Source organism: Tachysurus fulvidraco, chromosome 12 (assembly GCF_022655615.1).
Source record: "Tachysurus fulvidraco isolate hzauxx_2018 chromosome 12, HZAU_PFXX_2.0, whole genome shotgun sequence".
Lineage (NCBI taxonomy): Eukaryota > Metazoa > Chordata > Actinopteri > Siluriformes > Bagridae > Tachysurus > Tachysurus fulvidraco.
In genome coordinates, this window is record NC_062529.1 from 443,244 (window position 1) to 460,251 (window position 17,008).

The window sequence follows — 17,008 nt, forward strand, 5'->3', positions numbered from 1 at the left end:
GGTTCCTCTCAAGGTTCCTTCCTTTACCATCTAAGGGAGTTTTTCCTCCCCACAGTCACCTGAGTCACCTCAGACTTGCTCATCAGGGATAAATACATACACATTTATATATATCTAATATTAATCTGGGACTTTTTATATTAATCTTTTGTTCTATGTTCTGTAAAGCTGCTCTGAGACGATGTCAGTTGTTAAAATGCAATACAAATAAACTTGAATTGAATTTAAATAATAATAAAAATAAAACATGGCGCACAGAAGGTTTCTCGAGCTGCAGGACGAGCGAAAGTCCAGGAGCCGATTTAATGTAAAGATGCGTTCAAATTTTTCATTCATCTTCTACCGCTTATCCGAACTTCTCGGGTCACGGGGAGCCTGTGCCTATCTCAGGCGTCATGGGGCATTGAGGCAGGATACACCCTGGACGGAGTGCCAACCCATCACAGGGCACACACACACTCTCATTCTCACACACACACACACAATACGGACAATTTTCCAGAGATGCCAATCAACCTACCATGCATGTCTTTGGACCGGGGGAGGAAACCGGAGTACCCGGAGGAAACCCCCGAGGCACGGGGAGAACATGTAAACTCCACACAAGGCTGAGGTGGGAATCGAACCCCCAACCCTGGAGGTGTGAGACGAACATGCTAACCGCTAAGCCACTGTGCCCCCCCCCATCAAATTTAAATAATTTATTTTAATTACACAAAGTGTTGAGTAACATTGTGCAGTTGATGTAAGAAAGCAAGGCAAGACAGAAATGAACACACAGTTTATAGAAGCACACATTTTTATTAAGGTTTGCAGCTGAGAGATGAAGCGTCTGCTGTGTGAAGGACAGACTGCAGGGACCTTCTGCAGGTCTCAACATCACTACATTCTGTGTATGTACATAATATTCACAATACTATTAGATGCTTATTTACATCATGTCCAGCTAAAAATTATTAAATACGACCAACAGCCACGGAGGACCCGAGAGTCCTGTGCTGCTTCATTACAGACGAACATCTAGTCCGTATCTACAGCATCAGCACACAGGAGGAAGCGTGAGGACGTGGACACATCAGAGATGTTTAAATTAAACTTCATCTTGGTGCAGATTCTTTATTACAGTAAAAAAAAAAAAAATCAATTAAGAAATGTGATGACGCGGAAAGAGAAGTCATGATACAGGAAGTGACACAAAGCACCACAGATCACGTCCCCACTCAGAGGAGGTCTGGTTCAATTCCCCATGTCTCCGTCTACTCGGCATCTCCAGTACCGAAAGATCCAGTTGATAGCAGTGTAAATTACCCAGAAGTCATTGCATGAGGCACTGAGGTGATGCGCACTAACTAGGGGAAGTGAGCAAGGGTGCGTTAAGCAGGACCGAGCGAGATAAAGAGAGAGAGAGAGAGAGAGAGAGGACAGAAGGATGGAGCAGGAGCTCAGATGATGTCCTGACCAGGTGGAGGTTGTTCAGCTGGCTGCTCACTGCCTGGAGGTGAAGGTCTGGATGGAGGTTCAGGTGAAACATGATCAGTTGGAGGTCTCATCGGGGGAAATGCCATGAGGGGAGGCAGTGGAATTCTGGGAAAAACTCCAGGGGGAAGAGGAGGAGGGGGGCCTCGCACTGTGGATAAAAACAACACAAGTTACAAATCATCCAGTCGGTGTTTGTGAGTCTGGAGTGTGAAGATAAACCCACTGGTCAGAGGAGGCGGGGGGAAGAAGTCAGGACGGTAAGATCGGCGAGAGAAATAAGGGTCTCGGGGGTCCGCTGGAGGAAACTGAGGGGGAGGAAGAGGCCCCGCCCTTATATCAGCAGCAGCAGGCATCGAGCGTCCACTCTATAACATGTACACACACACACACGTACATACATATACACATATATATACACACACGTACATGTACACACACACACGTACATACATATACACATATACACACACACACACACACACACACGTACATGTACACACACACACACGTACATGCATATACACATATATACACACACACACACGTACATACATATACACACACACACACACACACACGTACATGTACACACACACACATGTACATACATATACACATATATACACACACACACACGTACATGTACACACACACATACATATACACATATATACACACACACACGTACATGTACACACACACACACACACACACACACACGTACATACATATACACACATATACACACACACACACGTACATGTACACACACACGTACACACAGACACACGCACACACACGTACATATACACATACATACACACGTACACATGTACACACACACACGTACACACACGTACATATAGACATATATACACACACACACATATACACACATACACATGTACACACACGTACATATAGACATATATACACACACACACACATACACATGTACACACACGTACATATAGACATATATACACACACACACACACACACACACACACACATACACACATACAATAATTAAGTTAATAACATAACAAAAAAACACAGTAGTGGTTAAAATGGACAGAAACATGTAAATAAAAACATACGTCTCTGACCCCGTTTTCACTAACCCCAGCTCCTTCTCCCCCGAACGATGACTCTGCAGACAAACACTTAAAATCAGAACGAGACGGAACATCACCTCCATCTGAGCAGTCTGATGAGGAGCGCTCTGATTGGCTGAGAGCAGAACGAGTGTGTTACTGGTTATTGAGTCCAACACACAGATTTTACCTGACTTGTCGCTGTAGTACGCTTCAGGAGGAAGCGGTGCTCGGAGGAACGGAGCTGAGAGAGGTCTTCTGTACATGAGTCCTGGATCTGGACCTGCCACAGACAGGGAAATGTTCAGAGCTTTAATGTCATCAGTGAGTTCACAGTGTGTTTACACACCAGTTAGTTGTGTAAGTCTGCGCTCATTACAGTGATTAGGGTTAAGTTTATTATGTAGGAGACTCAGCACTGAGCTGATCTCTGTACCTGGGGGGCCGAGACTCCTGCGCTCTCGCTCTCTCTCCCATGTGGGGGAGCCACTTTCAGAGTAAGAAACACTCCTGTCACCATCCATACCACCAGGAGGCGCTAAGGGACAGGGCGAAAGGGCGGGAGAGAGAAAGAGCGAGAGAGAGAAAGAGTGAGAGAGAGAAAGAGCGAGAGAGAGAAAGAGCGAGAGAGAGAGAGAGAGAGAAAGAGAGAGAGAGAGAGAGAGAGAAAGAGTGAGAGAGAGAAAGAGAGAAAGAGAGAGAGAGAAAGAGCGAGAGAGCGAGAGAGCGAGAGAGAGAGAGAGAGAAAGAGCGAGCGAGAGAGAGAGAGAGAGAGATAGAAGGCGAGATGATGAGAGAGAGAAAGGACGAGAGATAGAAAGAGAGAGTAGAGGAAAGATAGATAATATATAGATAGATAAAGATCTATATATATATATATAAATATATATATATAATAAAATATCTATATATATATATAAATATCTATATATATATATATATAAATATCGATATATAGAGAGATAGAGTAAATATCGATAGAGAGAGAGAGAGAGAGAGGATTTTAAATAAAACCTTGTCTGAAAGTGTAGAAAGTGTTTAAGTTACACATTTTTCTAATAATGATCATTTTATATTATAATATGAAACAATGCACAATAACAGTGTTGTGTTTAGTCACCTCACCTCTGCCGCTAGGCATCATGGGAAACTGTGGAGAGACTCTGGACGGTCCGTCCATCAGCGTGGGGGGAGACAGGAAGGGACGGGTTTCAGAGGGGGGGCGACCGAGTGGGGACGGACCAAACGGAGATCTTTCACCTGGAGGATTCACACACACACACACACACACACACACACACACACACACACACACACATACACAGGCATACGCACACACACACACACACGCACGCACACACGCACGCACACACACACACACACACACACACATATACGCACGCACACACATACACAGGCATACGCACACACACACGCGCGCATGCACACACACACGCACGCACGCACGCATGCACGCACGCACACGCAGACACACAGACGCACGCACACGCACAGACGCACGCGCACACACAGACACACAGACGCACACACACACAGACACGTTCACCTCATGCAGTGTAGTAATTGTCTAAAACATGCTGCAGTTCTCATTATGGAGTCATCAGACCATTACAGTGCTTCACCTCTGAACAGTGGAGCTCGAGCCTGTGGGTTTTTCTCCATCAGCTCCAGTTTAAACTGCCAGTCCGTTAACCTGCAACATCAACATGAACCACTGCATGAACAGGCTGTGAGAGAACACAGACATCATGAACTGTTACAGTGCAGTGGGTGGGGTTTGGTGCTCGTTCCCACCTCTGACGTAGCACTGAGTTTTCTCTCTTCACATCAGATAGATCTCGATCTGCAGCTCGAGCAGCCAGCTACAACACACCGTTACAGAGGAAGTTTACTACAAGGAACCATGTGGATTATTATTAACCTCCAAAAATCATCATGCTGACAGAGAGCCAGATGATGATGATGATGATGATGATGATGAAGAAGATGATGATGATACATAGCTGAATAACTCACCCAGTTATCATGAGCTTTTTTCTCATGTGCAGCAATCTGAAAACAACAAGAACAAAAATCATATTAATCCAAATCTGCTGCTCTGTACAGTGAGTGAGTGTGTGTGTGTGTGTGTGTGTGTGTGTGTGTATTATACAGAAGGATGATAAAGTGAGCAGTGTACATGGCTGTACCTGGTTCCTATAAGCCTGGTTGGTTTTCTCCAGCTCGTCCTCCAGCTCTTTGGCTCTTTGTCTGAGTGAAATTAAATTATTGTCATTTTTAAACACGATTAATCAGCAGTTAAGAAGAATGTGACTGACACACACACACACACACACTCACACAGACACAGACACACACACAGACACACACACAGACACACACACAGACACACACACACACCAACACACACACACCAACACACACACACACACACACACACACACACACACACACACACAGACACACACAGACACACACAGACACACACTCACACACAGACACACACTCACACACAGACACAGACACACACACACACAGACACACTAACCTGTAAGAGTTGAGCTCATCTGTAGCCAGGCTGATCTTCTTCCCAGCTTTGTTGAGCTGCTCCTCCTTCTGTGAGCGCTCCTTCTCCTCCACCGTCAACATCCTGGATAGGAAAAACTGGACTGAGTGTTTTGGGCTTTTAGCAATTACAACACACACACACACACACACACACACACACACACACACACACACACACACACACACACACACACACACACACACACACACACACAAACACACACACGCACAGGAGGTGTGGAATAAACAGGCAGTTTAATAAGAGATATATTTTATGGCATGTGTGGAAGACAGTTAGGATGGAAACGTCAGAATGAGCTAAAGGCTCTGTCATGGACCTGATGTGTGGAGATCATGGTGTGTTCACCTGTGCAGCTTCAGTTCCTTCTCCTGGTACATCTCAGACATGATCTGCAGCTTGTGCTGGAGTTTCTCTATTTCACTGGAGTACATGGAGCTCTCTGACTCCAGAGACACTTTCTCATGCTGCAGCTGATCGAGACCTTCTGCAAAAGACAAAACGGAGAAGAGAGAAGATCTTACAGAGGAGTCACATGGAGAGGAGTCACATGGAGAGGAGTCACATGGCAGACGACAGTGTGAACTGGGATGGAGAAGCATGAGGAGATAATCAGGGTCAGGGTGTGAAGATAAGCCAGTGATATGTAGTGAAGAAGAGTGTGGTGAAGAAGAGTGTGGTGAAGAAGAGTGTAATGAAGAAGAGTGTGGTGAAGAAGAGTGTGGTGAAGAAGAGTGTAATAAATAAATCTAAACACCTTGAAGATCTTCTTTGGCTTTGATTTCATCTGTCAGTTTGGCGAACATTCGGTCCTTGTCCTCCTCCATGGCCTTCAGATCTGCACTCATCTGTAAAAGAGAGTTTCTTATTCACTAGGTCTCAACATTAGGTACTTATTTAGTAATACACACTCACTCACACACCTACACACACACACAGTCACACACACCCTTAAGTTTAAACACAACTGTACCGTTGCTGCATTAATCAGTTTCTGCACTTTCTGTTTCTGCCTGAAATCTGCACCAACAAACACAAACCATCTGATCAGTTTATAATTAATTATTAATAAAAGACATCAAACAAGGATTTAATGTTAATGACCTGAAGAGTCATTCATGGTGCTCTCCTCCTCTGTGTCCCAATCTCTCATCATCAACAGGCACTCTGTCAGAGACTGAGGGGGAGGGAGGGAGGGGGTGAGAGAGGGAGGGGGTGAGAGGGAGAGGGGGTGAGAGGGAGAGGGAGTGAAAGGGAGGGAGAGGGAGGGAGAGGGGAAAACAGAGGGGGGGGGTTTATAGCTCTATAGTTATAACGTGTCAGTTACTGAAGTTAAAATCACTGGGTATAACGGGGTTATAGAGTGGATTAGTGTTATGAAGGGATAACTGAGGTACTGAACCTTTATGCGCTCGTCTTTATTCACGCAGTTCTCCATCATTCCGTTGTGTGATGTCTCACACATCCTCTTCTCTTCCTCCAGCTCACTCAGTCGCTCCCTCCATCCCTCTGCCTCCTGCTCCAGCTGAGAACCAGATGATACACATGTGAATGTAGTGAGGCGCACTCTCTCTCACACACACACACACACACACACACACACACACACACCTACACACACCTACACACACACACCTACACACCTGTGCTTTGCTCTCCAGCAGCATGCTGTTCTCCTCTTTAACCTCCTGGAGTTTCTTCTGCAGTCTCTCACTGTTCATCTTGTGGATTTTCAGAGTCATTTTATCCTGGAACACAAACAATAACACAGTTATATTTATAACAGTACGTCCTGTTCTCTGGTCTCAGACACGACACTCCTGCTCCCAGGACTGTGAGCTTATTGCTGCAGCATCTATGGACATTTATCCTGCCATGTGCACCTTCGAGCCAATCACAACAGAGAGCTGGGAAACGCCCACTTTCTTCAGGTTATGAGTGAATTTGCTCAGATGGAGACTGAACCCAAGGACTCTTCATTACCAGCACTAAAGATCATCTGGTACCTGCTCTAGTTGAGATTTGCGCTCTGCGGCATCCTGCTCTAGCTTCTTTAACATCTCCTCCAGGTTTGTGAGCTGTAACAAGCACAAAGAACACAGTGTTGGTTTCCAGATAAAAGAGGAGGAGGATAAGAAGGAGAAGGTCTGAGGTGATGTTCATTGTGCTCTACCTGCTCTTCCTGCTGTTTCCTGAGCTGGTCCTGTGTGTCCAGTTCCTCCTGCATCTTCACCATATCTCTCTGCATCTGTACATTCGTCTCCTCCAGCTTCTTCGACATGGCCTTTAATTAAAACCAACACACAGTTAAAAACTCCTGTTGATGCTCCTACATGTGACTTATAGATTCAAAATGAACAGATAAAGAACAGAAACAATCATCAGGTGAAACTTTACCTCCAAATCCTCCTTCTCTGAAGCCTGAGCTGAAAGTTTACCATCCTGCAGCACAGCGTCCAGCTTCTTAAACTGTCAGGTGAAACACACAAGCACACACACACACACACACACACACACACACACACACACACACACACACACACACACACGCATGCACACAGACAGACAGACACACGCACACAGACAGACAGACACACGCACACATGCACACAGACAAACGCAGACAGACAGACAGACGCACACAGACACACAGACAGACGCACACAGACAGACGCACACAGACAGACGCACACAGACAGACAGACAGACGCACACGCACACAGACAGACAGACAGACGCACACAGACAGACAGACAGACAGACAGACAGACGCACACAGACAGACAGACAGACAGACAGACAGACACACACAGACAGACAGACAGACAGACAGACAGACACACGCACACACACAGACAGACAGACACATGCACACACACAGACAGACAGACACATGCACACAGACAGACAGACAGACACACGCACGCACACAATCTATTTAATGCAGCTGAAATAAAACCAGACACCACACACACACACACACACACACACACATCTAATACTAATACACGGCAACTCAGTGTAACATAAGAAGAGAGATATCGGGCTGAGATCAGCTAAAGGTGTGAACTGCTCCTCACCCACCTTGTGTTCACACTCACTGAGAGTCTCCAGAACTTTACACTTCTCCTCCAGAAGCTCTGCCACTTTCTGTCCCATCCTCCTCTCCTTACCTGAAGAGGAACGAGAGAACACGAATCAGAATCGCTTCAGAGCCAAGAGAAGATATTCAAACAATCTGAGATCCAACCAAACTTACTGCAGTACAACCTGCTGTTAACCTGCAGAGAGAGAACAGAACAGGACACTTTACACCACAGTGCAGAATACAGAGTCCAGATAATATGCAGGGTGTCATGACAGTACATGACAGAACATGACAGTACATGACAGTACATGACAGTACATGTCAGTACATGACAGTACATGACAGTACATGACAGTACATGACAGTACATGACAGTACATGTCAGTACATGACAGTACATGACAGTACATGACAGTACATGACAGTACATGACAGTACATGACAGAACAGTGTTTTTTGATTGAATGGTTTAGAGACATGTATCGGTCACTTACTGCCTGCAAGAATCTGCAGGTGAAGAGCAGGAAGGTGAATAAACCCAACATGACAGTGAAGATCACAGCTTCCCACGGCACCCCGTAAAGATCAGGGCCGGGTCGGATTTCGTCAGGAAGTGACATCACGACCTGCAAAAATACACCAGATCAGTCTCTTGATGAAAAGAGGAAGATGTTGAAGGCACAAAATACCTAAACGCTTCCTGGTGCCATATCACATGGACAACTGCTTCCTCTTGTTCTCTCTCATCAGACTCAAATCCACACGACTTCACTGAAACGCCAGTTAGAGAAACATTCCCAAAGTGGAGCTTATTTAAAGAGCAGGAACATGAGAACATCATAATAAGGTTATAATGAAGACTGTCCCATAAAACACACTGTTTATCCTACAGTGTGCTCTGTGCTGAAGATGTTGCCTGAGTTAGCAGCATTGTGTTGGGGTGTGTTTGTGTTTCCCAGGTAAAAAATATCTATATATCTTTATGTCATTAATATAAAAACATTATATGATGAAGCTGGGAATAAAGAATGTGATCCTGTTTGGGTTTTAACCATTAAAATGTTCAGGTCATTTATTCAGGAGTGATTAAATATATAATATAGTGATTAAATGTATAATATAGTGATTAAATGTATAATATAGTGATTAAATGTATAATATAGTGATTAAATGTATAATATAGTGATTAAATGTCTTTTCTGTCCCAATCCACCTGCTCCTGAGGTGTAAACTTCACTCCCACCTGTTTATTTCCGTCACTTCATTATATTTCACATCATGGTGTCTGTAGATCTGTAAAAATCTCTAAACATTTCCCAACAATCGCCACTGAGTCAGTTGTAAAATACTGAAAATGAAACTGCTTCAATACGATTGGGTTATTTAGATGGACCACATTTTATCAGTTGTTTAACTTTTTATTTAACTAAAACCTATGAGAACAATATAATTATATAAATAACTAAAAATAGCAGTGAGTTATGTGTCTATAACCCCACAGTTAGTGTCTATAACCCCACAGTTAGTGTCTATAACCCCACAGTTAGTGTCTATAACCCCACAGTTAGTGTCTATAACCCCACAGTTAGTGTCTATAACCCCACAGTTAGTGTCTATAATCCCACAGTTAGTGTCTATAATCCCACAGTTAGTGTCTATAACCCCACAGTTAGTGTCTATAATCCCACAGTTAGTGTCTATAATCCCACAGTTAGTGTCTAGAACCCCACAGTTAGTGTCTAAAACCCCACAGTTAGTGTCTAAAACCCCACAGTTAGTGTCTAAAACCCCACAGTAAGTGTCTAAAACCCCACAGTTAGTCTATAATCCCACAGTTAGTGTCTATAACCCCACAGTTAGTGTCTATAACCCCACAGTTAGTGTCTATAATCCCACAGTTAGTCTATAACCCCACAGTAAGTGTCTATAACCCCACAGTAAGTGTCTATAACCCCACAGTAAGTGTCTATAACCCCACAGTAAGTGTCTATAACCCCACAGTAAGTGTCTATAACCCCACAGTAAGTGTCTATAACCCCACAGTAAGTGTCTATAACCCCACAGTTAGTCTATAACCCCACAGTAAGTGTCTATAACCCCACAGTAAGTGTCTATAACCCCACAGTAAGTGTCTATAACCCCACAGTTAGTCTATAACCCCACAGTTAGTCTATAACCCCACAGTAAGTGTCTATAACCCCACAGTAAGTGTCTATAATCCCACAGTTAGTCTATAACCCCACAGTAAGTGTCTATAATCCCACAGTTAGTGTCTATAACCCCACAGTAAGTGTCTATAATCCCACAGTAAGTGTCTATAACCCCACAGTTAGTCTATAACCCCACAGTAAGTGTCTATAATCCCACAGTAAGTGTCTATAATCCCACAGTTAGTCTATAACCCCACAGTAAGTGTCTATAATCCCACAGTTAGTGTCTATAACCCCACAGTTAGTCTATAACCCCACAGTAAGTGTCTATAACCCCATAGTTAGTCTATAACCCCACAGTTAGTGTCTATAACCCCATAGTTAGTCTATAACCCCACAGTTAGTCTATAATCCCACATCATAAATAAAATCTAACACTTACATCTCTAATCTTCTCCCTCGCCAGAGTGTAATAAATGTTCGCGCTTCCTTTAGTATCATTCGCCTCCATAACCCCGGAGTCATTATTAAACCCCTCTGACATGATTAGAGTTTGGTTTTCTATTAAACCGACGTTACATTTATTTATTTATCTCTATTTATTCCATCTGTTGTCGCTCCATAGCGGCATGCGCATGCGCAGTGCTCAGAGAGGAAGAGCACTGCACTGCATCAGCTCGAGGGGGATACAAGTCATGCTACAGTCTAACATAAAATCGCATCATAATCAAAGTGCATTTTTAGAAATTATAATTATTTAAAAAAATTATAATAAGTAAAAGAAAATGTCTGAGTTGACATTGTCCCTTTTTTATTTAATTGCCTCGAACACTAAGAGAACTGACACCCCTCTAAAGTGTCACATGGTTTATTCCACACGTCACCAATAATAAAACGCCACAATGGCGACGTGCTACGCCTTTCTGCGCATGCGCACAGCATTGTACACTGTTTTCCGGTCTAATGTCAGTGTTAAGTTTCAAAGTTTAAAAATAAAAATAATTCAGTCCGGTGTTTTAATCTGATTGTTATTCTGTAATGAATCACGAATCAATAAAAGTTATGTTGACTACATCACTGTTGTGCCTTTCACTTGTACTAACACATCTGTCAGTGATTTTAATCAGTACTAAATACAACCTTCTGTTTCTGATATAAATAACAAGAGTTACACACACACACACACACACACACACACACACACTCACAAGCTCATACTCACACACGCTCACAAACTCATACTCACACTCATACTCACTGTCACACTCATACTCACACACACTCACAAGTTCACACTCATACTCACACACACTCACAAGTTCACACTCATACTCACACACACTCACAAGTTCACACTCATACTCACACACACTCACAAGTTCACACTCATACTCACACTCATACTGTCACACTCCTACTCACACTCACAAGAAGTCGTGGCCTAATGGTTAGAGTTTGACTCCTAACCCTAAGACTGAGGTGCCCTTAAGCAAGGCATCAAACCCCCACATCTGCTCCCCGGGCACCGCAGCATAAAATGGCTGCCCGCTGCTCCGGGTGTGTGTTCATGGTGTGTGTGTTCACTTTGGATGGGTTAAATGCAGAGAACAAATTCTGAGTATGGGTCACTTTCACACACACTCACTGTCACACTTACACACTCATACTCACTGTCACACTTATACTCATACTCACTGTCACACTTACACTCACACACACTCATACTCACTGTCACACTTACACTCACACACTCATACTCACTGTCACACTCATACTGTACTCACTGTCACACTCACAGACACACACTCATCCTCACACTCATTCTCACTGTCACACTCACACTCAAATTCACACATCTTCTTCAGTGTGAATTGATCTTCTTCAGTGCCCATTTAAAATTCACCCGATGTGCTAATATATTAACCTGAACCTTATCCTGAACATTACCAGAGTCTAAGCATTTGGTGACATGTCATGTGTACAGAAGAAAATACAAACCCCAGACTGGAGTGTAGTCTTAAAGGAGCAGACTGTGGATCTGATCCCTACCTGATGGATGGAGTGTGTCACATGTGCACTCTCCTTCACCACAAACGTGATCACATCGCTTGTGAATTTAGCAGCAAGAGCTGTGTAGAGACGCAGAACTGCTTCAGTCAAAAGAAGAAGAAAAATACAGATTTAGATAATATGAGTGGAACAAATACACAAAGGTATAAGGCAGTGTACTATAATTACTCCAACAGAATGATGGATGAGATCCTGCACTATGCACATTTTATTATTTTTATTAAAAAAAAACAAAACAAAAAAAAAAACCCAACTGTTTTCATGCAGGTTTTGTTTTTCATAAGTCGAGGGTTTCAGGTTTCTGGGTTAATCTGCACTTTGAGCAGCACCACATGCACTGTACATACAGTTGTCCACTTCATGTTATTATTATTATTATTATTATTATTATTATTATTATTATTATTATTATTATTATTATTATTGTTGTTATTGTTATTATTAATAATAATAACAATAACAATAATAATCATAATCATAATAGCACATGCAGTAATGGAGACTTCTCCATACTCACATAAACATCTCCTTACAGAAATCTTCATCACAACAATTACACATGTTTATAATCAGTTCATTCTCAGTGGAGTGTGTTCTGTACACGTCCCTGTGAACGATCTGTTACTATGGAAACGATAGTGTATGAGAGTGAGTACATTAATATAAACCTGCTCTACAGTCAGAGCTGCTGTTAGAGAGAATTCATCACCACCTGAGGACCAATCAGAGGCCAGGACTCAGCAGCAGATCTGTATAATAAGGGAATATTTACTGTTTTGGGATTCTTCAGGTTCCAGAAACTCTTCAGTGATAATATTGGTGTCCAGATGAGGAGCAGTTTTCTGGTCAGACTCGAGTGTGTCTAATATTCTAGTTCTGTCAGTGTTGACTTCTTGGTCATTAGAGTGTGATTTGCTGGTTGAGCTTTCTGAGTCGTCTGTGCTGGAGCTGGTCTCCATGTTGATGTCCTTTCCCATGTCCTCCTCAGACGTCGGTGCTTTCTCCATTGTACTCACACATGTTTCGGTGACACACTCGGTCTGACTCGGATCTGTTGGGAGAGACACATGAAAGGTTTTTCCAGCTTACTATGAAATGTCCAGTAGCAACAAGTCATCAGATGATTGGATCTTTGCTCAAATGAGGTTCTTCATGAGTTCTACTCAGTGAAGAAACATGCTCAAGATTATTATACTATTATACTAGACTTATAACAATGAGAAGAAATCAATTATAATTACATCAGAGTGAAGAAAATGTTCTTCAAGGGTTCCTAAGGAGAGTTATGTCATAGTGATGCTCAAGGAGAAAAACAATTAAAGGAGTCTAAAATATAGCTATATGTATATACATATATATCATCAGTACCTGGGCTTTTATCTACACTGCCATCTGTTATCACGGGTCTAAACTTCTTTCGTAGCATGGCTAAGACGGTGTGTGTGGTTCGTAGCGACGGCTTGATTTCTTGATTTCTGGTGTTCAGAAGATATTGCAGTGTTTGCTCAAAGTCATGAAGCTCAGCAAGCTCTTCATTGTTGATATATTCAGAATGTCCAATGAGGAAATCCAGCCATGATAACGTTCCTTCGCTGAAGAACTTCCGAAGAACCTGCATGTCCACTTCACTGAGATGAGCTTGTAAGTTAGGACATGCAGGTTTCTGTGTCTGACCTGACGTCTGTGCTTTGTGATGTTTAACATCCATCATTTTATCTCCATGTTTTTTGCTGTCATTTTGATCTCCATCAGATGTACTGGAAATAAAGGAGTCTGGTGATGGAATATCTGGCACGACTTTAGCCTGCACTAACACATCACTTTCAGGTTTCTCAGACTCTCTGGACTCAACTGGATCGATCTCCAGGTTCTGTTTTGTTTCAGAGATGCTGTGAGAGTTTTCTAAACCATCAGTATCGTGTAAGCTTGGTTGCTCTTTCTGAACAATATCTACACCTTCTCTTTCTTCATCAGATTCCATCTGAGTAAAGTTTATGTCCTGTTTTTCTCTGTCAGAGGCTACTTGAGTAATATCATTTCCTTTTTCTCCTTCATACTCTATTTGAGTAATGTTTACACTTTCCTTTTGTTCATCAGTCTCGTTTTGAGAATCGTCTACACCGTCTTGTCCTCCAAAGTTCTGAACTTGAGTAAGCTCACCGCTTGTGTTGTCTCCACCAGGCTCCATCTGAATAATGACTATACTTTCATTTTCTCCAGCAGACTCCATTTGAGCAACATCTTCATGTTCTTGTTCTCCAGAATACTTCACTTCACCTTCCGTTTCTCCACCAGACTCCATTTGAGTTATGTTTAAACTTTCCTTTTCTCCAGCAGTTTCTGTTCAAGTAGCATCTATGTCTTCCTTTTCTCCACCAGACTCCGCTGGAGTTACATCACCGTCAGCATCTTCTCGTACTTTATCCTCCACCGATACAGTAATGTTCCCACTTTGGTTTTCGTCACTACGCTCTATTTGAGTAGCATCGTTACTTTCCTTTTCTCCAGTAGACTCCATCTGAGGAACATCTACACGGTGTTTCTTAGTGCTAGACTCCTTATGGAGGATCATCTCTGCTTCACTACTCCGCACCATCATACCTGCCTCAGGTAACATGTTAACTGTGTCTGTTTTTGTGTCACCTTCACTTCTTTTTGATGTGTCTGAGTAACGTTCAGGTGAATCGGTCCATCCCGGTTCCTCTGGTGTCTCGCTCTCATCGGTCTTGAGCTCTGACGTCATGTTCACACTTTGGCTAGTGATTCTGGTGGACTGATCACTGAACTCATCTCTCTTTTCATCTTCTCCACCTGTATCCTGCTTACTACAGTCTAATGAACTTTCTACACCATGTATTTGGGCCTCAGCTACCTTTACTTCCTCTTCTGCGTTACTAACCACGGCAGCTCCCTGACTCGATATTTCACTAGTCACCTCTGGCAATGTAACACTAAGCTCATCATCATTATCTCTCTGTCCCTCCTTACCTGTATCTAGAGTCTGTTCTCCATCGCTCTCTTCTTTATCTTCTGCATTGTTGGGTTTAAAAGGTGATTGTAGGCCGTTAATCATCCTTGAAAGATAATTCTCAGAGTTTTCTCCGTCCCTCGCTACTAAGTCTTCGGCATTGCCGTCATCCTTACTCTGTTTAGTGGAGACACAAGGCGGAGTCTGACTCGACTCTGATCTCACAGACTGACTCGCTGTGGTTTCATCATCACTTTCTGCTCCTCTCAGGCTGTCGATCGCGGTCGACAGGCCGTTCGTAGTAAGGATGGATTCTGCCGAGGTGTCTTTGGTGGCTTCACCCTCTTTCATTACACCAGGAACATCATATCTGTCAGACGTGTCTCCATACACGTCGCTAATTCTGCTGTAGATGCTGTTGTACCAGCCTGCATTACTACTCTCAGTCTTCCTCTCAGCAGTGGGATCACCGCTTCCCATGTTTTCATCTGGGTTTGTCCTGAAATCCACGCATTCAGATGTTAATGAAGGATCTCGTCTACTGTCATCATCACGTTTATCAGGAGCAGCTTTTCCATCTCGAGTGTCTGTATAAAATTCTGAAATTCTGTTATAGACGCTTCCGTACCATCCGTCACCGAGCCGCCTGCTTCCACCCGGGTCCTCCTGGCTGCTCACTTCCACTTTCTCCTCATCACCTTCTGAGTCCTGAATCAGAAACGATTCTGATTTCGGTTCTGGATTTTTTTCCTCCTTGGAAATCGTGACTCTGTCTTCATCTGTGCCTCGAACAATCGAACTCGCTTCAGCTTCATCGTTACCGGCTTCTCGTTTCTCAGCAGGATCTTCGTAAAACGTGGTGATTGTGTTATAGACGCTGTCGTACCATCCTGAGGACTTCTCATCGATTTTCTCATTTTCATTGATCGTCTCGGCCGAGGCTTCTTTTGTACGACTCGTTGCTTCGCGTTCTTTCTTCGGATTCTGCGTATCTTCATCCTGAGTCTGTTTATTGGTTTCAGTAGGTGGAGTGTCTCCTCCTCCTCCTCCTCCTCCTCCTCCTCCACCACCAAAACCTAACAGGCTTTTTGTTCCATCTCCCAGCAGGTAACTGACCTGCTCACTGGGTGAATCCTCATCACTCTCTGTTTTATCCTTTAACCCCAGTCTCTCTTCGTTGTCCAGTTGCTCCAAGTCCAAAGCCAGCTTTCTGCTCTTAAAGTTCTGCTGCTCTTTATTCTCAGCATCGTTAGCAAACCATCCGCTAACAGCAGATCCGATCCAGGAACTTCCTCTTTCTTCTGCTTTCCCTTTATTATTGTTATCAACGTGGCTCGTTTCGACATTCTCATGTGTTTCAGATGATTTGGAGTCTCGATCATCAAAATCACCGTTACCTAATTCTTCAGACTCTGCAGTTTGAGCTCCGTTCTCGTAATCTTCAAACTCTTCAGCACTCTTGATTATTGTCCCGAACGCATCCATACAGAAGAAATCTGTTTTCTGAAAAAGAAAACATTCACCTGTGAGTCCTGACACCACACAGAG

General features: G+C 43.3%; 1 protein-coding gene across 5 annotated transcripts in view; it reads right to left on the reverse strand.

The window, feature by feature from the left end:
• Nucleotides 1-785: 785 nt before the first annotated feature.
• The window catches only part of ctage5 (CTAGE family, member 5), a 17,672-nt gene continuing 1,449 nt past the window's right edge, over nucleotides 786-17,008 (reverse strand). The window contains exons 4-29 of one of the 5 annotated variants that reach the window (XM_047821393.1): nucleotides 15,481-16,963; nucleotides 13,265-13,543; nucleotides 12,472-12,572; nucleotides 8,767-8,898; nucleotides 8,444-8,465; nucleotides 8,269-8,357; nucleotides 7,582-7,653; nucleotides 7,358-7,468; nucleotides 7,191-7,262; nucleotides 6,828-6,932; nucleotides 6,587-6,709; nucleotides 6,289-6,361; nucleotides 6,158-6,204; nucleotides 5,942-6,032; nucleotides 5,533-5,671; nucleotides 5,146-5,247; nucleotides 4,787-4,847; nucleotides 4,614-4,649; nucleotides 4,392-4,459; nucleotides 4,220-4,290; nucleotides 3,702-3,836; nucleotides 3,013-3,114; nucleotides 2,767-2,859; nucleotides 2,589-2,632; nucleotides 1,703-1,844; nucleotides 786-1,627 (exon numbers count right to left, since the gene is read on the reverse strand). In XM_047821393.1, coding sequence (XP_047677349.1) covers nucleotides 1,443-1,627; nucleotides 1,703-1,844; nucleotides 2,589-2,632; nucleotides 2,767-2,859; nucleotides 3,013-3,114; nucleotides 3,702-3,836; nucleotides 4,220-4,290; nucleotides 4,392-4,459; nucleotides 4,614-4,649; nucleotides 4,787-4,847; nucleotides 5,146-5,247; nucleotides 5,533-5,671; nucleotides 5,942-6,032; nucleotides 6,158-6,204; nucleotides 6,289-6,361; nucleotides 6,587-6,709; nucleotides 6,828-6,932; nucleotides 7,191-7,262; nucleotides 7,358-7,468; nucleotides 7,582-7,653; nucleotides 8,269-8,357; nucleotides 8,444-8,465; nucleotides 8,767-8,898; nucleotides 12,472-12,572; nucleotides 13,265-13,543; nucleotides 15,481-16,963 — 3,978 coding nt within the window. In that variant the 3' untranslated portion in view covers nucleotides 786-1,442. Of the gene's footprint in view, nucleotides 1,628-1,702; nucleotides 1,845-2,579; nucleotides 2,633-2,766; nucleotides 2,860-3,012; nucleotides 3,115-3,701; nucleotides 3,837-4,219; nucleotides 4,291-4,391; nucleotides 4,460-4,613; nucleotides 4,650-4,786; nucleotides 4,848-5,145; nucleotides 5,248-5,532; nucleotides 5,672-5,941; nucleotides 6,033-6,157; nucleotides 6,205-6,288; nucleotides 6,362-6,586; nucleotides 6,710-6,827; nucleotides 6,933-7,190; nucleotides 7,263-7,357; nucleotides 7,469-7,581; nucleotides 7,654-8,268; nucleotides 8,358-8,443; nucleotides 8,466-8,766; nucleotides 8,899-12,471; nucleotides 12,573-13,264; nucleotides 13,544-13,860; nucleotides 15,074-15,480; nucleotides 16,964-17,008 lie in introns of those variants that run through there. The other 4 variants (XM_027134710.2, XM_047821392.1, XM_047821394.1 and 1 more) reach the window with 4 other exon arrangements.